Genomic DNA, 21433 nt, shown 5'->3' with positions numbered 1-21433 from the left:
TGATCCAGCCCTTCCAGGTAACTACCCCCAGTTTACATCCTGGGCATGACGTGCTGTGGTATGGAATACCTCTTTGGTCAGTTTGGGTCAGGTGTCCTGTCTCTGCTTCCTCCTGGCTTCCCCTCCTCCCTGGCAGAGCATGAGACTCAAAGTCCTTGGTCAGACTAAAGATTGCTAAGCGGCAGCTAAAACCATCGGTGTTATCAGTGCTGTTCCCAGGCTGAAAGTCAAAAGCACAACGCTGAACCAGCTAGTAAGAAGGAGAAAAATGACTGCTACTGCTGAACCCAGGACAGTGTGATAAGAAAAAGCTTGTTCTGTCTAAAAAAGTTTATAATGTTGGCTAAGTTAAGCAGCTATTGATTATTAGTATACATTCTCCTCTTTAATACCTTCTTTAAGCTTTCAGAATTTGCTATGGAGTGCTTACAGTTTGAGTGGCAATAATGAAAGATTTATACTCTGTAGTATACTGGCTTTTCTGCCACTGAAATAACCAGCAGCTTACGTAAGTTTTGGGCTTGCAGCTTCACTTAATGAGAGCATCATCTCTCAGGGCACAGATTTGCTCCTGTAACCAAATAGACCATGCATATCCCTGTTTTTTATTAAAATAGGTATAAAAATAAACTCTATGTAGCTATATGGGCAGGTTACAGTATGTCTGTTTCCTTTGTAATTTCATTATAACATTAGTAGCTCAGAGGAGAAATGACAGGGAGGCCCTGTTGCTGAGTGTGGGTGCTTCAGATGGAGAATTAAAATCCAGCAGTCCTGATATGAGAAGGGTTCTTATTGTATCCCCACCCATCTGTCCAGTGCTCTCCTCCATGCTGGGTTGTAGGTGCTGTGTGCAGCCCAAAATAATTAGCTCTAAACTGAGGCTGAAATCGGTAAGGAATAGAACATAAGAATTTGTACTGTGTGGTATTTGATGATAAAATTAAATTGGATGCTTGTAAGACGAATCACAGCTATGCCATATTGCTGTGTGGATGCTCCTATCTACACGTGTGTTCGTTTTTCTCAAAGCTAAAATAATGCTGCAAACATGCAGCAAAAAGGAAAATAACGTCAGGTTTATAATCTGTTCAAAGCTACTGCTCCTTTTACCGCAACCATGGTGCGAAGCAAGAGCTTCTTCACCGTATTTCCCTGTTAAAACAGGAATAATATTAAATGACACTGTCTTTTTATGTAATTCACAAAGAAAACCAAGGAAAGCAGAAAGAAAGAGTCATGAGGTCTAGCAGTTGCCCTGTTATGCAGATAGGTTGAGATTGGTCAATAGCTTCCTATCTTAGAGGCATTTCATAAACAATTTGAGATCATGCAGGAAGATACCTGTTATTGTGCCCATGCTACACAATGCATAAGGTGTATTATAGGAAAACATTCTTTATTTTACAATAACTATTTGTGTAATTGTAACCAATAAAGCAGTGTGTTCTCCTTTCCTTTCAGGCCTATCAATAAATTTGCACTTTTCCATTTATTTCTTTTGAATTCAGATAGTTTAGTTATACTGTTTGAGTTTTCTTTCCTAATGTAAAACATTCAACCAAAAAACATTATTTAAAAACTCCAGTGATGGAAGATGTAAACCAAACTTTAAAATGTGCTAATTGTAAGCCCCTTTGGAGTGCTGCATAGCAAATCAATTACAAGTAATTACTATGTGAAAAATGTAGGACCTTTTTGCTTCATACATATATTGAAGAGATGCAAAGCCAATATAAAAAGAATTTTAATTGGTTTGAGATAGTAGTAGGAAATTATTTTCCTTCATTTATAGAATTTAAAAAAAGTATCCTAGCTATTCAATTTGGGAAAGGAGTGCGTATTTCAGCACTGCAGTTACTCATGTGTGAACTACAGAAAAATGTTAATTGAGGTAGGCTTGTGAACTGAAATCAGTTGCAAGTGGACTGTAGATGAGCAAAGAGGATGTTGCACCTCAGCCATACTTTGAGGTTAATTCATTAAAGATAATTGGAATGTTAAATAGGTTCCTATAAGGGATCACTGCTACAGTCATCTGACACTTTTAGTCTGATTGAATCAAATGCTAATTACTAATATTCAGATTTATGTTATGCTTATTTATGTACTGGCCACCCTGATTACTTTCTTGACTACTGGTAATGTTTTCTGTCAAGGGTGACAGCCCTGCAGTCACCTGAAAATAAGGGCTTGAATGAGGGGAGCTTGGGGAACAGGAACTGCCTGTCCCTGTCTCTGTGTCCATAAAGTGGTTGAGCAGTCTTTCAGTATTTCGTAGCTGATTAAATCCTCACTAATAACTGTAGAACAAATACAAAGTCTTTTGTTCTCTGAGTGGGCTTGACAGCACTCATGTACATTGCATTCAAAATTCAAACAAGTTGGCTCTAGGTATGGACGCAGCATCAATGCGTTTGCACCCCAGATACCCAAATTGCGATGGGGTGCCATTGGAACGTCAACGTGGCTTGTTGGACAGCATCAGCAGGATAAAATCCATGGTCCTTGGGAGCCAGGAGAGGAGGTCTGGTCTTCCTGGCTCTATTCCATCTCCCACTAGGCAGAGGCTGTTTGATGTTGTGAGACATGATATCCCTGCCCTCACCCAGGAGAAAGGCCAACCAAGCAATGCTGGTTACATTCTCCACTGTAAAAGCACAATACTAAAATGAGTTTGACAGAAGTGAAAAGAAATTTTATTTTGCATCAGAAAGCCAAATATGAATCCATAGCCTGTTGAAGGTTTTGTTTTTGTTGGGTTTTTGTTTGTTTGATTGATTTCTTTATTTATTACTGTGACACATGTGTCCTCTTCATCTATTTACTTGGGGTCTCAGGCTTGCATATTTCATTTGCTCAGGTGACCTGCATCACTTTGTGATCTTTCTGTGCTGGAAAAGTGTGTGTGCCAGGTCCCATGCAAGTTGTCACTTTATTTATTGGCTCCCTGGTGATATGCTGTTGCCAACAGCCATATAATTAGAGTAGCTCAGGCTGGAGACCTGTGGAAAGTCTGAGTACTTTCATAGTTTGCCAGTATGGGCTGTATTGTTTGCTTTTGAATACTCTATAGTTTCCACTATTGGAAGCTCAAGTTCCTCTCTTCAGTGACATTTATATTTTATTCTTATAAAAAGAATAAATCTTTGCATTTTAGATCTGTTCTCATTGGTGTTGATTTACTTGATGACTTGTTATTAGAAGCAGCCAGCTTTTGCTTTGAGAGAACCTTTCAGTCATTTAAACAGAACCGCAGTCACTCTTGTGCTCCTACCCTGTACGAAAAGAGAAAAAGCAGAAGGAAAAAGTGAAAAGTAAGAATAGGAGAAAAAATGTTATCAGAAACAGCTAAGCCAACAGCATGATCTGCAAGTTCTGTGCATACTGTTACGATATCTGAAACGTAATTATCAAGCTTAAGTTAATTAGACTAATGCTTAGAAAATCTGGCATGGCAGATTGTGGTAAGTAATTATATTTACCGATTAAAAGATGTAATACACAGTGAGCAAAAGCAAAAGGAAAACTCCATTTGATACAGCCAGTGAGCAGAGACAATTAAGAAGTCAAGTAGATGAGCACTGACAAAGATACTGAACTTTGTGGAAGATGATGGGCAAGATGCCAGTTTTCCAATGGAGCAGATTTTGCACAGTATCAGTCAAACTTTTGTTTTATGAAAATCCATGCTGCTAACTGAAATATATGAAGGGCCACTTGCTTTTTGCTTTCAGATTAGCTGACATGAATATAAGGGTACATGCAAACAAGAATGACATTAGAGTACTAGTTTATATATATATGGAAGTTGTGTAAATGGCTTTTCTTAAAAGCAATTCACAAGATGTTATATGAGAAATAAAGCTGTGAAGACAGTGACTCCCACAATTAAATGTAATGTAATAATGCTCACAGGTTAGAACGAATGAGAAGAGCTTGTGCACCTTTGTACACCTCAGTATGTGCACAGGGGAGGACCCTGGAGAAACAGACTGAGAACATAGTATTTTTTTTTGGTGAACTTTGCTTGAAGGCTGGTTAAGAAAAAACAAGACTGAAAAGAGAGAGAAATATAGCAGTTGATCTGTAGAGTAAGTTCTGCTTGCAAGGTACCTTGCTCTGACTTCAAATTGTGTCTAGATGAATAAAGTGATTTTGCAAGTCCTCCACAAAGTGTGTGACTGTACAACCTATTCCCCAATCAACTCCCTTCTGAACAATGAGTGGGAAAGGTGCAAATTCCTAGTCTGGCAAATTGAGATGAAGCAAGCCCATGCTAGATCCATTCTTACAGCATTTAATCCCCAAGTATTTGGTTGAGCTTCTGGAGTAATGTACAGCTGAGCTGAGCTATGTGTTTTATTCTTATCTGCTGGAAATTGCTTTCATTGCTATTGATTTCATCATTTCCTAAGGCTGAACACACTGATTGAAATGAAAGCAAACAAAATTCCCAATTTTCAGAGACATGGTAATGTTTGGGTTGCGTTTCGTCTCTTCCTTCCTTTCCTACTCTCCATTCCCCCATGTTCATGTGGGATTTTCTGCAGCTCTGAACCAGGTCCTCTGAATTATGGTTGGAGAAGGTGGTGATCTGCTGCCAAGGTATCATTGTGGGACCAGAACTGGCAAAAGTCTTGCAAACGAAACAAGTTCCTGTGGCTTTTCAAGATGAATAATTTAAAAATGTGTGCTCAAAGGCTTAAATATTGATTCTGTCCAAAGCAATGATCCTGAAGTCTACATATTAAATAATTGTTACACAAATACTGTGAATTCACAATTCCTATATAGAACCATGGGGATGTCTGGGAGGTTGCAGCATGGGTGATGACAACTGTTTTTTCCTAGGCAGGAAAATGTATTTTCATCAAAAATAGCTTCCTACTAGCAGAAGCTCTCAGCCTTAATTTAACTACAACATGTAGCCAGCTAAAATTATTTCTCCCCAAATTCAGTCTCTTTGCTGATATTAGTTGCAGAATGTCATATTCCCCAGCTATCATGCTATCCCAGTTCTTCAGTGTGGGTGCTATGTGGGTGCAACTCTGGTCTTATTCCCCAGAAAAAGAATTTTAACAGAAGGCCAGCACTGCAGCTTGGAAGAGGAACAAGTAGATTCCTCCTCTTTGAAGTGAAGGCAGCCTGTGCCCTTCCACCCCCTGAAAAAGCCATTCATCCCAGTCTGAGTTTCACCAGGTAAATAAAGGCTCCTATACTGGGCCCCTTGTCTGTGGTGTGGTTCTCAACTGATTTAGTGTATGAGTTGAGGTTCATCTGAGGGTTGAAGGACCCTGCTTGAACAGTACCAAACTGTTCCTCATTTTCTCTCCCCTTCCCTGGGAAGACAATGCAGGGACCTTTTGTATAGCTCACACCTCCTGTGTCCATCCATTCCATAACAGTCTTGGACCATACTCCACTATGGGTAACATATTTTTTTTGCGAGTTGTGTATAATGGGAAAAAAATTAATTCGGCAAAATCCTATATGATGTATCTTAAGAGAACTTGCACAGGAAGCTTCATGGCAATATTAACTGACGGGAAAAACTGGAAGAGGGTGATTGACTATCTGAAATCTCCAATTCTGCTCCCCTATCTGTGTCTTATGTCATCCATTGCCATCATAACATTAAGAAGTAGGAGCCTCTGCTGGGTTTTGTAAATATTCTAGACATAGAAGATATTATTTTCCCTTTGCTGCTACTTTAAGAATTTGCAGACCCTGGGGTATTTGACCTTGACAAAACTTGTCAGGTTCTTATGCTACTAGGTCAGTAGAATATCAGTATACTCTTAATGCAGTCTGTCTTTTAGAGTTCCTTTCATTTCTCAGAGCAAGAGTAAATGTCATTCTTATTGGCAGGTTATAATGGGAACATTGAAATACTAATTTTTAAAAACCTACGCAACTTCTTTTAAATAGTCTTGGTCTCCCTCTTGTGCATCTTCAGTGTGCCTACGGCAATTACAAGGCTAGAGATCCCTTAAGATGGTAGGAAAGGTCATTTTGTTGTCTTTTCTTCCCTGTGCTTCAGTGAAATATTCATGGTACAGCTCAGGTATTGGGATTGGGTTTAATGTTTCATTGCATTGCCATCTGTTTTGTTGTTGCAGTTGTTACTTCCCTTTGTGTGGGGGGTGAGGGAGCATGGAGGCAGTAATGAAGGACGCTGGCATATAGGTTCAGACTTGATATAAGAGATGAGCACTGACTCTGCAGGAATAGAGCAGCTTCTCTGATCCAAGCTATTTTCTTTTCAACATTAAAAGTCTTTCTGGTGAAAATCTGCCATTGTGCATGTAGATCTTCTGTGGTGGATAGTCCTTGTGTCTCCTCAAAGGCTATGGAGCCACATTAAAGTAGGCTTTTATATGTAAAGTTCATTCATATAATGAATTGCAATGCACAGGCATTGAAATCTAGCTCCTCACTGAGACAAATGACATTACAAAGTTCCAAGGATGTATTCAGTTTTCCAGAGTATTGCAGTGGCTCAGTGGCAAAGGGCAGCACAGAGATAGGCTAAACCTGCAAGAGGGATTTGCTGCACGTACCCAGACCCTTGGCTGCATCCAGCCCCGACTGCTAGTGGTGGTACCCACTCTTTGGGCACTGGACCGGGTAACAATACAGTGACACAGAGACCTGGAGAGCAGAGTGGGTTTCTCTACAATGGGTTTCTCATCTGTGAATTTTAAGCTGTCTTGTGGTTTTATTTTTACTGTAATTAAGGTGTTTGGCCCATGATGTTTCACTAGGATTTTTCAAATCCTTTTTGATCATCTTGCTCTTTTTCAGCATTTCCCTCTTACTGCTGTTGATTTAAATGTCATGACATTTTAAACATGACTTATTATAACAAAACACTGTATAAAACAATATGCTGCATAATAAATGCAGCTGTATTTTTTGGAGTGAATGTTAAATGAGAGCAATTTATTCTTCGGCCTATTTTAGTACCTACTTACTAGAGAGTATTGGCTGCTTAAATCCCTGGGAGGCAATCTTGGAGGCAAAGTAGCCTTGCGTGTGCAAGGCTGAAAGCTACAGAAGTGTTTGAGGGATGCCTGTGTAAAAGGTCATCCTGGGGGGATGTAGCTTCATCCAGGAGCGCTGTGATCCCGAGTGCTGTGTGAAAGTAGACAGGAACATCCTAGGAAGGCCTGTTGGTGGGTGAGGGGTCCCTTGAGAAGCACACATAAAACCAGGTTTTGAGTGGTTTGCCTCAAGCATGTGGTATGTGTCATTTCAGACATCTGAAGGCTCCTTAAAATCCTACAGTCAGTGGAGAGAGAGACTCAGAGTATGAGATACTCCAGGATACATTGTGTTTTTCTCTAAATTTCAGAAAGCGTTGATGGGGATGTGGATTTCTTTAATGGGAATAAGCTAATTCCCAGAGAAGAAATCTGTTTCTGCCCTCACTATTGAGGGCTCTTCCTGCAGCTCTGAGAGATGTGGTGAGAAGGGTGAAGTTTCCCCCATGAGATGGGGCGGAATGTTCACATCCTCCTGCCCACTGAACAGGCTCTGTATGGATGCCATAGGAACCGCAGCTGGTACACTTTGTGCTGGCAGAATATGAAGAAAGCAAATAAACCAAATGAACCTCCCTAACACAAGTGTCTTCCTTGGCACGTTGTGAATCTTACAGAGTGTGCTCAGGTTATGGCAAATATTTGTCTAAAGTTAAGAAGATTAGCAGGGGGAGTTCTGACTTTGAAACTCCCTGAGTCGGGAGCCAGAATACATTAGCCTGATGCAGGCACCTCAAGGTTATCTCTGCCCTTAGAGTGGGACATGCACGTTGCTCTGTAGTTCTGACCCTTTTGGGAATAAGGCTTTCAGTCAAGTAACGCATGCACCTGCATGAATTTTTTGAATCGGTGACTCTCTCCTTGATTAAAGTGCTTTTTCTTTATTAAAACCAGCCTTTTTCCAAACGAGTACTGTTGCATGACTGGCTGTGAACACAGGAGAGCGTTTCCTCCAACATGATCACATTGATGACACTACCATTTCTTACCCAGGTCTCTGTGCAATGCATTTCTCTTTCTCCCTTCAGGCAATGTTGTTAGGAAGCTCCCCACAATCATCTACCTTTTCTTTCCAGGTGAGGTGTTAAGATTATCTGCTAACTAGGAGGGTAAGGGACGTAACGAAAATGTAACCAAGCACCTTTATGGATTCTTGCCTGGATTTGTACCAGGTTGTAAGTAGCAGTTCTCCAAGTCTTTGGCAGGACTTCTTGCCCCAGTGGATATTCCTTCAAGTATCTCTGTTGTAATGTGCTCGCTTTCCAAGAATTTTATCTCGGTTGGAGCCAAACTGGAAGGCTGTCAAGATTTGAGCTCTTCAGAGTGCAATCTACATACTTCCCCGAATGGCAAATGTGTTTTCTATACAACTGTTGTTCTGCTCGTGGGCTTTACTTGTCCTTTATACTTTCAAAAGCAAGTTTGTTAGGGTGCCTTTTGTACTTAGATTTTTTCCTTCTCCTTTTTGTATGCACAATTGTTAGAAACTAGCATTTGTACAATTTATTGTAGCAAAGCACTTAAACACGTATGCTTAAGGGGTTTGTTTAACCTTTATGCATGTTTCCACAAAATTCTCCTCATCCAGGTGTTTTGGTACAAAGGGTGCAGTTATTCATATGTCTGTGAAGTGTAAGGTTCAAGTCTTTCCCCAAAGCACAACAATAAACCTGAAAAAAATACTTTCAGTCACTACGACAAAGAGTTGATAGGAGCGGAAAAAAACCCACTGCTCTCTGAAGCTTTGATAAACTGAGGTTTCCAATGGGATATATGCTTTGCAGCAATAGCAGCAGCTGGGAGGTAGCAGCTTATTTCATGCAGAGGTAGTGTAACGACTGGAGAAGGGTTTTCCAATAGGTAGTTAAAAGATGGTGTCTCGTAGAATGCAGGCAACTTGGGCTGCTTCTTCATCTCCTTAAATAACTCAAATTTAATACAGCAAGTAAAAGCCACACCAAAATTGGGGATTTCTGATTCATGCAAATGCAGATATCGGTATGATACAGAGTCTTAAGCAAAGTCAGCAGATGAGAAAATTACAGGATGTTGTGTTTTTCTGCAGTGTTCACTGTAAATTAGAACAATTAAATTACAGCAGTCTTCCAGCTGTAGTTAAATATAGACAGGCCTAGAGATGAACTGACTAAGCTGCTCAGGCTGTGGAGTGGGGAAAATGGTAAAAGGAGCTTAGAAACAGATCTCTTGCACCATATCTTGCAGGTGATCTCTCAGGTGGTCAGGAGGGAGCACGCCACAGTTGTTCTCTGCCTGTGTTTTGTGTTTTCTTGGGGATTGCCAGGGCCGGGAGCTCCTGCAATGATTACCCCTAAGTCCTAGGTAGGTAAAACTGAGTTTAGGACTACGTGAATGCAGCATCCCTAAGAAATTTCTTTGGGAAAACATTTTGCTTCATCCGTTTTCCTTTCATTTTACATTGCTGATTAAGTCGAGACTCAAGCCGCAACTGAAAAATGAGATGGAGACAGGAAGCGTGGACTTGGCAGAGGAGGCTGCCCACCAAAAAGCTCACACTCCCTTCAGAAAGACAACAGAGGGTGAAGGGAGGATAGAGCACAGAAGGAGACACTAATAATAGCAGTAAATGTCACAATTATGGTATGGGGAGGGGTAAAAATGAAGTCTTACTATAAGGATATAAGCTAAATATAAAGAGAATTGAAAGGAAAGATATCTCGGGGTGGGAGGAAAGAGCAAGGACAACAAGACCAGGGTGAGGAGGGCAAAAGGGGAGGAAGAAGTAGGTGTAGCAGCCTGAACTCACTTTCATCTCCAGTGTCTCCATCTACTGGAGAGAGATGAGACTTGCAGCCTCCTCGTGGTTCACAAGTTAATCTGATGCTGAAATATTACTCTGTAGATTTCACTCAAGTGTGGGAATTCAGCATGGAAAAGAGGCCTAGGTATCCCAAGATGTATTGATAATAATGGAGACCAGTAGCCGGGTAATGCCTAATACCTGATCCAAACTGCTAGCAGAAATTCATGGGGCTTTTGTTAACTGCTGGGTTTCATAACACTGTATTTTATAATTGCTGAAGCAGCTGAATTTTGTTGTGTGGCTGCAGTTTGGTGTAATTACTCTCCATCACTATATTTTCTTCTTTCAGTTAAATGCATTGGAGGTTATAAGCTCCTAACTATCAACAGTAAATATTCATGGGGAGTGAGAATAGTACTAAATATCATAAATGCTTTTTTTCCCCATACTTTTGGCTGGTGCTCTGTATTAAACCAGGTTGTTTTTCTGCCAGTATTATTGCATAAATAGAGCAAACCATAATATAGATATTATTTCAAACAACAGGCAGTCATAGACCCAGGTCTCCTATAATCTGTTGCATAGAGAATATCGGGCTCCTCTCTAAAGGGGCAAGAAGGAGAGGTTCCTCAATGCAACTGTGTTATAAAACAATATTGTGTTTCCCGGAAGAATTGCAGTGATAAAAATGTAGACCATTCTGCAGCACTAACAACTTTAATACAATAACATAAAGCACAGCTGTCAGGTCTGCCAGCATCTCACACTGGGAGACAGGAGTGAGAAAATGAACACTTTTCACAAGCAGAAATATTCCAGGAGCTCTGCTGTTTACAAGTAATCAAGACTGACAGTCATGGATTATTGGTGGAAGAGCATTTTCTGCTTGAGGTGAAAGAAGAGGATAATTTATCAGGAAGCCCAAGAAGTCAGACATCAGTAATGATCTGCTTGAAGAAGGGCATATCATAGAAATAGTGCATTTATTTGTACTGCAAGGCAAGAAGATGTAGTAAGTTATAAACAAGGGTCTTACTGCTTGAAGAATGTGGAGCAGATACAGTGTGTAATTTGCTGGGCAGCTGCGATTAGAGAAGTGACTAATGTGTGTCTTGGTGCTTGTTCAGAATATTAAAAGAAAAAGTTGGATTAATAGGAATTGTCTCAAATGTTCATGCTCTCTCATCCTCTTCTTTTGGAGCTATCTGAACTATGCTTATCTGGCTGCTTGCCTTTTTCTTAATGCTTGGGCTCCCGAGACACTCCTGTAATATAGCAGTGGGTTTGACCTCAGGGAATTTGGGGCTTTCTGAGTTTCGTAGTAGAGTATCTTGTCTCTTATGAAAACAGGCCAAGTACCAGCAGTTTTAAAATGATAACTGTCTTGGAGCCCTACAGAAAAGGTTTCATACGCTAGTATTTGCTCCAGTCTGCAGTGATGCAGGCCTCTGTGTAGGCAGACCTCCCTCTCAGCCCCTCTGCCATGTCCTGCAGGAGGAATTGCTGTCCAAATACCAAGAAATGTGGATACATCTCAGTATGAGAGGTCTGTGAACAGCAGGGAATGGTAAGGCTGCATTAAGCACTTTGTGCCTGGCTGGTGTTGCTGTGCTGGTATTGCAGGCTGTGTACTAGGAGCTAGGGCTGCTGGGGTATGTTGCATTTCTAGGCAAGTTTCAGAATTCATTACTGCTCTCCATATGTCTGTGTTAACCTTAAGTCAAAGATTTATTGTTTTTAAAGGTTAACAGTTGTGTAGCAAAAGAAATCCTCTCCTTTGCCAGCTTTGAGAAGTCACCATGGTCTGTGACTTCACACAGTTTTAATTTAGACAACAAAACCAGCCTTTTCAGGCTATGCCTTCTTGTTACTGTTCAGTTTCTTTGACCAGGGAAAATGAAAATAAAACTAGAAGTCAAACCTGCACTTTACTAGTCTCATCCTCGAGTCAGCTGTCACTTGGGTTGCATGGAAACAGGATAGCAAGGGAGAACAGCAGCCAAATCAAGTCACTGAAAGCACTTCTTGCAGGTTAAATAAGGTGACCTTGAGGAACAGGGGCTGCTCTCCCTTGCCTTCTAGCTGTTGCCTGCTGTATCTCCTGCTGATGCTAGGTCGATCGAGCAAGACAGTGCTTTTTTTTTTAGAGAAACAGTTCACACCTCAGACAATTTATTTACCACCACTTGGCTTGGCCTGGTGCATCCTGTTGTGAAGTGGAAGTGCTCACAGTCCATGGAAAGTACAGGATGCTGTATGCTCTTTCCTAGAGCTCCCTCTCATTACCAGCTCAGCCATGGTACCTATGCACTGTATAGGTGTATAGAGTGGGTGGTGCTGTGCACATGGACACAAAGGGTGTGTTGACAGTGTACACACTGTACCAGTTTCTGGCTTTTGAATCTTTCTAATTCTGTAGCATTATTACAAGGTGGATTTATAACACACCTAGAGCTAATATAACAGTGAAGATTAGTCCTCTACTAGTTGAACAGTAATACACTCTGATTTGCCTACAGCTACTGTATAGTATTGGCATGAAAGGAAATAGCTTTCTGATGCGGTTCATCTGCTGAGCAGGGAGAAATCTGTGCTGCAGAATGTAAAACTACATAGGACTGTAGCTGGCAGCAAAATTCAGAGTAGGAGAAATGCAGCACAAATAAAAGTATTTGTGAGTTGGATGTATGCTAACAATCCTAGTTTATTGCTAAACATGCCATAGACAGTGATGCAGTTTGCTTGGCAGGTTCAGTATTGTTTCATCTTTGTTTTTTCACTGCTTTATCTTCTGTGCTAAAATTTGTCCAGGTGTAAATTCATTAGTTTCCAACTTTGTGACATTAACAAAAAGTCAATATTACAGTGTTCCCCAGAAGCACTGATGCTGTTAATACGCTCCGTGCTCTGTTCCTAGAGACACACTGGAAATCTCAATACTTAAGCCATTAATGCAAATGCTTCTGCTGTCTGTTGTAAATTCCCTTGATATGAGTGTCAGGCAGTCTTTGGATGAACATATGTAGAAATAGTCACTCTTAGTGCTGGCATGTTATATTTGCTATAAAATAGAAGTCCTTTCTTCTGGAGATCAGCAAACCCATCAGCTTGTCCCTTCTTCTGGAGGGGCAAAGGATGTATTTGAAATCATCATGTCTGGGATAAGATCACTTAAAGTTTACTGTATATGGGATAGAACTTACTTTTGTGAGCATATTAAGCAATCTAGATGCAAAAATTTAATATTTCACATACTTTGTGTCTTTTCCTGCATTACATCATTATTATGCTTAAAATAATAGGTTTTCTTTCTAGACTGGGGATACGTCTCCCTTTCAGCAAGGGTAAGGAAGGATGAATAACTTGCATGCAGGGAGGGAATGTATCTCTTCTGAAAACTACAGATATGAGCTGCCACTGGGAAACAGCTGCAACAGGGCCTTGTTATCACAACAGGTCTTTGATGGGAAAGGTGGCCCCATGGGCAGAGGAAAGGCTAGAGAAGATTTAAAATAAATTACTGACAAGGTGTCCAGACAGCTCCTGCATCGCTCACTCCACTGATGTAATGGGCACTTCAGAATACCTGAATGCGTTTGTTTTCCTATTACCTTATCTACCAGCTTTGCATCAAAGACTCACAAGGTACTTGACCATCAAGTCAAAGGTGAGCTCTTGTCACTGCCTATCATTTATCCTGGCACCTTGAGTTATCATCAATAATCCATCAGAATCGGTTAACTACTGTCACCACTCTAAACTCGTAACCTTTGCCCTTATCTCTTTATCACCAGGTCGTTCAATACCACAGACACATGGAATAGTTAGATGGGTTGCACACAGGGATGCACTGAATTTTACAATAGAACTAGGGAAAAAAAAATAACAGACACTTTTTTTTCCTTCTTTCTCCCTCAATAAAAGTTGCAGAGACACGACAAAGAGGATTCCCCTGACAAGTGGAGGACAGAAGAAGAAATGGCAGCTGAAGCAGCAATTCTGAAGAAGTATTTTCAGGAAAATTAGAGGTAATGATTTACACATTGATTTATTCCTGCAACACATGAAAAGCTGTTCAAACCTCCATAGGCTTCTTGAGGACAGAAGGGGAATATGAAACAAAAGAAATGAAAGCTCCTAGGTTTGTGTTGCTTCCAAAAAGACACAGCACTGCAACGGTGGCTAAAATAACATGCTCCTCCGTGAGCAAATCAGCACCTTCCTAGAGCCTTTAGTTTCTAGATAACAAAAACTAACATATCTGCAAATCAGAATCATCAGCAGTTACTTAGGAGAAATGTCTAACCTAACATATCCTCTGTCTTTAGAACAGAAAATAGCATAGCTACCTCTATGAAGAGCTAAAACCTGGTGTTTCTGTATATGCTCAGATATATATATATATATACACATCTCTATATAGAAAATCCCATCAGAATTCAAAGTGGATAGGCAAATGCTAACTTTATCTCTCAAATCTTAAATCATCTGATCAGTCCATCTTTCAAAATTAAGCCTGCTGGAAAACTGGCTGTTCTGCTAAATTTTGCACTAGCCCTAAAAGAAAAAGATTTGCAGGGGAAAATTGAAAAGAGGAAACACTTGGTAAATGCTACCATTGGTGCTCTAGAAATTGTGAGGTTTTCATTTTGTACCTGGAGTCCCAGAAGCCAGATTTTTCCAGTAGAAATGAGCTGGGCCCCAGAGATCAATAGGAGTTACACTGGCATGTGCGCTGCAGCAGTGATGCCAAAAGCTCCCTCTCCCCTGTTCCCTATATGATGTTTGCCATCATCCAGCACTCTCATTTCTCTGTCATTTCTGACTTTCTCATATTTTTTCCCTCTGAAGAACTGAAATCCCATAAATATCCCTCCTCTCTGCCTGTGACTCACTGCTTGAAGCCCAGCTTCATAAATCTTGAGCTGAACATTAATTCTTGATATTCTTTATTCATTGATAGATCTTGAGCATGAACAGGATGTGTGCATGGCACACGTGGCAGCTCTCATCTCCTGTGCCATTTTGCTATTTTCCTTTGAGTTCATCAGATGTTTTTGGGTTTGTTTTTTTTTTTTGCACGATGACCATGCTTTTGTCTTTTCCAGTCAAATTAGCTGTGTCAATGCTTCTATGGACCTGCACAGAGAAAGCTGTTTAACATATGCAATTCCCTTCTTACATCTGTAATGGTACATCCTTATCGTGGTGTGATGTTTTTCCCCATTACATATCTTGTAGGTTTTGGGTTTTTTTTTCATCTTGTTAGAAATGGAATTTGAAATGTTTTCCTGCAGAGATTCTCAAAGGAGTGGAATTAAATCCCCACATATCAATCAAATATTCTTAGACTCTTCTGATACTAAACACAAAGCTGGATAAATGGTATAAATCCCTTCCTGCAAGCGAATTCATGTGGCTGGACTTTTACTTCCATTTATTATGAAAATAAATCAGTGTAAGTCTGCACAGATGACCTCTTGATAAGTTCCCCATTATATTTAAGGTCATTACCTTTCCTAGAGCAGACTGGTAAATTAAATCTTACTGGCATCATTATCATGAGTATTTTGCCTGCTACAGGCAGTCCTTCCAACCCTTGATTCCCAACACAAAAGATCACTGTCAATCTTTTCTCCCTGACATTGTTTTGCTTCTGAGGTTTAAAGCTCTGGACCTGAGATAAAGGTATATTTGAACACCTTCTGAATTTGTCAGCCTTTATTGCTCTCTTAACCTTGCTTCTGAAGTGATGAAGATGGAAAACTTCTGGCAAATTAACAAGGTTATATACATTCTTCTTTGAAGCTATTTTTGGTTTTCACCTACAAAGGATTTATTTTGCCATTTATAGGTTTACCTGGGTGATATTCGACTTGAGTTGTTTCATGCGGCACAGGAAAAGTGAGAAAGAGCTGAATGTAGGTGTTCTGGAGCCTATAAATAGCAATTTTTATGGCTTTATGCATTATTTTTCTACTTAAGTGCTTCATTCAGAGAAGCCCAGCCCAGCTAGATTAGCCAGAACAGGCTGAACTGTCTTCCAGAGCTTTCCCAGATATCTTTGCATTTATCACAAGTCCTACACTAACTGTCACACAGCTATATGACTTGACTAGGTTCAGTAGCACATATTGCCTGCATTTGTAGATTATCTCATAGAATCACAGGAAGGTTTGGGTTGGAGAGAATCTTAATATCACCTAGTTCCAAGCCCCCATGTAGCATCTTAATTTCCAATCTTATTTTCAGATGCACCTTTATCTATAGCAGGGTGTTTTGTGCATTTAAAACCACACATGCTAGCAAAATGGCTGAAGATTAAAAGAGTTAGTAACCTTCAGAGACAGTGTATGAAAAATGCTTCTCTTCAAAGGCAGTTTCAGTCTGTGGTGTTGTTTCTGAAGAAAGAACCAGGCTGCACAAGTTTCAGTGGTAGTTTTCCTGTTTTATTCATAACTGAAGCAATACTTTCATGCCATTAGAAAAGGAGTCAGTCTTAAGTACGATGTCAAAACATCCCTTTGCATAAAGGGGTTGACAGTGATAGTCTGTTGCCTAGTGCTTTCAGAGTTACAAATATTCAACAGCTTTTACTTGCTTAACCATCTGAATATTTTGTGTCATTCAGCATGCCAAGTTCTTTTTAAAACCTCTCCAAATAATGCAGGTTGCAGAGTTGTGCAGGATTTCTGATGTCTGTTCTCCCCTTCATCTGGAAGTGGGGAAGTTTCTGGAGAGCATAGGCTTTTCAACTTTGTCAGAGAATGAATTCTATTCTTTTGGGGTTTTTTCTTTGCCCCACTGCAAAAAAAAGAGGTGATCTTGTTCTTTAAGAGCACTTATCCTGCCTCACAGATGCCTCTTCTCCACCAAGAACACTCAGTATGTGTGAAAAGATGCTGTTCTGTTGACTTCAGTAGGGAAACTACCACTGTTAGCAGCAGCTGACCAGAGGGGATTTAACTGGTAGTTTGGCTTGCATCTGGTTTTGCTCCAGCACTTCTAACAATCCATGATGCATGCATTGCACCAAACCAATCCCATCACTTACCTTAACTTTAGGCAAGTATGATGGGATGGAATACAACACCTTTCTTTGATTGCTTTACTGCACAAAAATCCCTCCTTTTATTGTACTTTAAACTGAATAGAACCACAAACTAATGGCTGTGCCTTGAAGTGAATCCAGAGTTGATCTGGGACACATGCCATGCAGTGAGGACACAATCTGCTCTGCCCCAGATGATGCTGTACCTGCAGTGGGGACCATAGCAAAGGTTGTGGCAGCTTTTTAGCAAGCAGACTCACCATGCATCACAGGAAACACAGCGTGCTGTAGGCTCTGGTGTGGGGAATGGGAGCAGGGGAAAGGGGTACAGGAGGAAGGGACCCCGTCAGTGTCAGAGCCTTGCTTTATAAACAGGGAAATTTTTTTGAGTGCTTTACAAGAGTTAGACTCGGGGTAGTGAATGGTCCTGGGCTCAGAGCTCTTTATGGCTGCACTTAGGAGCTGTTTATGTATGATCCCCAAGTAAATACACATCCTAGTAGTCGGCTATGGATTTCTCTGCACTCCAAATTTAAGTGCTGTTAATTATATCCCCCACTCAGAAGCCTCCAAGAACTATTAATTAGAAATGGGGAGCTGATGGTTTGCTTGTCTGTGTGAAAATGTTATGACCTGCGAGTGAAATATAAGCTTCAAAAGAAACATGTTTCATGAAGGTCACCTTAGAAAAGCATCATTAACAACCTGTCAGAAGAGAATGCTTCAGTGTGACATTATGCTTTAAGTAGTTGGAAATAGCAAAGAGAAGATGGATCAGATCATAGGGCCTATGTATTCTTGCCCAAAGTTCTCTTTTTTTCTGCAGTAAAGTACATATAATCTGTTTTGTGATTCCAGTGGGATGTGAGGGAAGTTAATATTAACAGAAATCCAACAGACAGACATAATCTGGCCCTTGCTAGTATTTTTGAAGTGTGGAACATCCAGACCCACCACCTCTGTAGCAGGGAGAAGGTTTATGCACAGGAATTAAATTACCTCTTCAAGGGAAGATGTAAGCAGCCAGAAGTAGTGCAGGAATTGTGTACAACAGTAATACCCATCCTAAAAGGCTTAAGGCAAAAGGCTTCCCTAAATAAATGTGGTGGGCTAATGCCTTCTCCTTGAAGCATATCCTTCTTATCCTTATGAAAACAAAGCTGTGATAGGGTTAGCTGTAGTTATAAGTGTAATGTCTTCCTCTTGTTAGAGGCCAGCATAAGCATAATGTCCCCCTCACACCTATTCCAGGGCTCTGGAATTTTGAGGCTGTAAGTAGTACTGTGCTGAAAGTTATACACCTCATTATCTGGACTTCAGTTTCCCTATAGGTGGCCATTTAATTCAGCTGTCAAGAGTATGTGTATTCCATGCAGCACTGCTTGGATCCTGCAATTATAGCTACAGTAGAAACGTCACGGCCAGAGACACAGACAAGACTGTACCACACAAGGCAAAGCATCAACTGTGTTACTGTTAGCAAAGACAGCTGACAGAGGGCCAGATGTTCTCTGAACTTGCACATCTGACAGCCTGAATGCTTACCTGTGCTGTCTGATCCATTCCTGATTCATCATTGAGCTTTATGTATGCCACACTGTATGAGAGGAAAATGGAGAAAGCCAAACATAACTGAAGGATGTTATGTCCCAGGATCTGGTACAGGACAGTGCTGAGCTTCAAATAAGGGTGATACCAACTGTGGTCAAGTACTTTTTTTTTACCCAAACCTGTGCTAAAATGACACTAATCTCTTGCCCTTAGAGCTGCAAAAGGATGCATGTACTAAGCAGCCAGGCCTGCATTCAAGCAGATTCACAAAACACGTGCCAAGTCATTTACAGCCTGCCATCAAACTGTCAGTCAATAAGGACATAAAATGGAAACTGTTGCTCAAAATGCCATTGGAAGGAGGAACATATGTTTCAGTGAGAAAAGACAATCAGACAAAGAAGTGGGTGGTTGGGGAGTTGCAGCCGAAACAACAGCAAGGATCCAAACCTCACTCACAGCCCCAGGGAACAAGTTTGGAGGCCCTACCCTTGTCTAACAGTTGTGTAACAGCTTTGTGTTTGATAAGCTGAAATAGTTTTCCAAATATTGAAGCCACCTCTAACCACGCTCTGAAGGTACAAAACTGAGGTTCCCAAGCAAAAAGCCCGCTTCATGCTCAATTATTAGTAAAGGTTTGTATTGTTATCTTACTGCTGTAGCTGCTGCATAATAGAGCTGTCCAGAGAGCCACTCTAACCAGCAACTCAAGTGTGACCTCAGAGCTTGAAAGCTGCCTTTGTGTGAGTTTTGGTGTCCAGGCTGTGTAGGTGGAAGGGCATTAATAACTCCTCCAGTAAGTGGCTATTTGAAAAAGGAAGGGAGTGATGGACTTTGGAACATATTGAACTGAGCATACTTGAGACTCAGTTGTTTACCAGGATGCAGTCTGACACAGAAGGACAGGTGTGTGCAGGGGTAAGCCCAAGTCTGCCACAAGCCTCCTGTTAATGGTGCAGTTACAGCTGGGCCATGAGTTTGTGCAGGGATTTCACAACCAGTTTTCATGTTGAAGTTGTCAGGCTCTCAGCATTTTTCTCTGCTTCAGGAACACCTTCATATCTTATGTTACCTGTTACAGGTCTTTTACTAGGATGGACCATCAAGAGATGCATAAATTGGAGCAGACATGGGAATACCCTATTCATGGACATACCCCATTCATTATTCTCCAGCATGTGAGACTGGGGGCATTTTCAGGGCAATGGTCCCAGATCACTGGTGTGCAATACCTTGGCATTAGGTAGAGTCCCACCACAGGGTCAGGATGGATGAGGGTACACAGATGATGATCTTGAAAGAGCATTTGCAGGAGCTTATATAAGAGATCATGTGCCCCCAAAGACTCTTGCATGAGATTATTACAGCAAGATTGATTTGAAGACTAAGAAGCTGGATTTGATGATGCAGGATGTCCTTTCTAATCCTTTGTTCCTATGCCTAGTGGTCAGCAGAGCTGCAGACTGGGCTGTCTTGCTCAGGGACATCAGAGAAGTGGCTTCACTTCATGTTTGTTTTCTGTAAAATGATCCTGACCTCCTTTGGAGGGTGTTTTGTGGGTTAGGAGTGAAACGCAGGCATTTGTATTGTCTGGAAGTGAACTTTGTTAAAAAAGATAATAAATCCAACAAATGCTTCTTGCTTTTGCTCTGATACGTAATTTTAGGATAGTTGTGTGCAAGGATTTCTTCCTTTCTCTATTGCATTGGCTATAATAGGAGCTGAAATGTGTTGTGTGTGGATTTAATGCTGAACATTTCCTTCTGCTTATGCTTCTTGCTGTCAGTGTTTCCTATTGGCACATACTAATGAGCACCTAACTTGTTAGCAATAAACAGCCTTACCTTTTGCCTTACTAACAAAGATCAAAGATACTATTATATGTAACTGTCTGTTATGTTTGTTATTTCTCAGGTAACAAAGTGTTTGTAAAACATCCTGTGCCATAAGAAACTCCCCAGGAAGACAGGCCTTGCGCTCCAGTTCTCAGTGACCCTGGAGCTGCCCCTGAACAACTTAATGATTGTCTACAAATATGGGAATTTTCCATGACCAATTTTATTGGACGTTTGGTTATCGCCAAGGTTGAATTTCAACTAAAACAACTAAGAGCACCAAGTCACAATATCGCTCTGAGTAGTAACTTGTATCTTTCTAATTGTGTATTTGGGAAGGAATCTTTTTAAATTGTCCTTTGGCCTAAATTGAAATAAAGTGCTAGCAAAATCTGGTAGCTACTGTGTTTAGGCACATTACAAAGTGTCGACTCTATTTGTGCTTTTGATTCAATTATTGTACGTGGGCTGTTATATCATAGAGAAATTAGATCTTTTAGCAGAATGATAGTTCCTAAAAACCAAGTCTTCTTTACAGACTAGCAAAGATAAACTTGGACACCTGCAGTTTTGTCAGGTAAGGTACTGTAATAAGAAATGTATAACATCCTATGTTCTTTCTTTTCTCTTATTTTAATACATTGTTACAATGCTTCTGGACTTCAAGGTGATAGAGAACACTTCTGCCAATCAATATGTAGAGCTGCTAATGGGATAGTAATCACATTAAGGTTAGACAAGCACAAATGTCCTGCTTGGAGCAGAAAGCAACCTGAGTGGGAGCCATTCATGTGGAATGCTCCCTCTGCAAGAAATGTTCAGAGCCCTGCACAGGGAGAGACCCACCATGGGTTAGTTGTTCATTGCTAACATGTAATGAAGGAAAAGAAGTCAAACAACAGATGGAAGGGAGAAGAAATTAGTCTGCAAGATGCGCATGAAAAGAGCACCCATAATCTTGCTCTTAAATTGCAGAGAAGTGACAACCAAAGCTTTCTGTGTGTCATGAACTCAGAATGGAAAACAAAATGCTCCAAGTCTTTAAATAAGAGCCATCCTGAGAGCAGTTTAGGATGCAGAGTCTACCTGAAGGCTTGAGGAGGTCAGGATCAGGTCCAGACCAGAGCCTAGGAGTGCTCTGCATGCTGGAAGCAGTATGGTGAATTCC

At 40.7% G+C, this 21433-nt stretch overlaps 1 protein-coding gene across 2 annotated transcripts in view; it reads left to right on the top strand.

The window, feature by feature from the left end:
- FHIT (fragile histidine triad diadenosine triphosphatase) overlaps nt 1–21433 on the top strand; it is a 418605-nt gene that overhangs the window by 382022 nt on the left and 15150 nt on the right. Inside the window, exons 5-6 of one of the 2 annotated variants that reach the window (XM_057397340.1) lie at nt 13753–13856; nt 20345–20658. In XM_057397340.1, coding sequence (XP_057253323.1) covers nt 13753–13854 — 102 coding nt within the window. In that variant the 3' untranslated portion in view covers nt 13855–13856; nt 20345–20658. Of the gene's footprint in view, nt 1–13752; nt 13857–20344; nt 20659–21433 lie in introns of those variants that run through there. The other variant, XM_057397339.1, reaches the window with a different exon arrangement.

The sequence above is a fragment of the Pezoporus wallicus genome, unplaced genomic scaffold (assembly GCF_028554395.1).
Source record: "Pezoporus wallicus isolate ANWC-B61680 ecotype Strahan unplaced genomic scaffold, APGP_CSIRO_Pwel_v1 contig_8714, whole genome shotgun sequence".
Lineage (NCBI taxonomy): Eukaryota > Metazoa > Chordata > Aves > Psittaciformes > Psittacidae > Pezoporus > Pezoporus wallicus.
The sequence above is the reverse complement of the archived record's forward strand: the minus strand, read 5'-3'. Positions and strand labels throughout refer to the sequence as shown.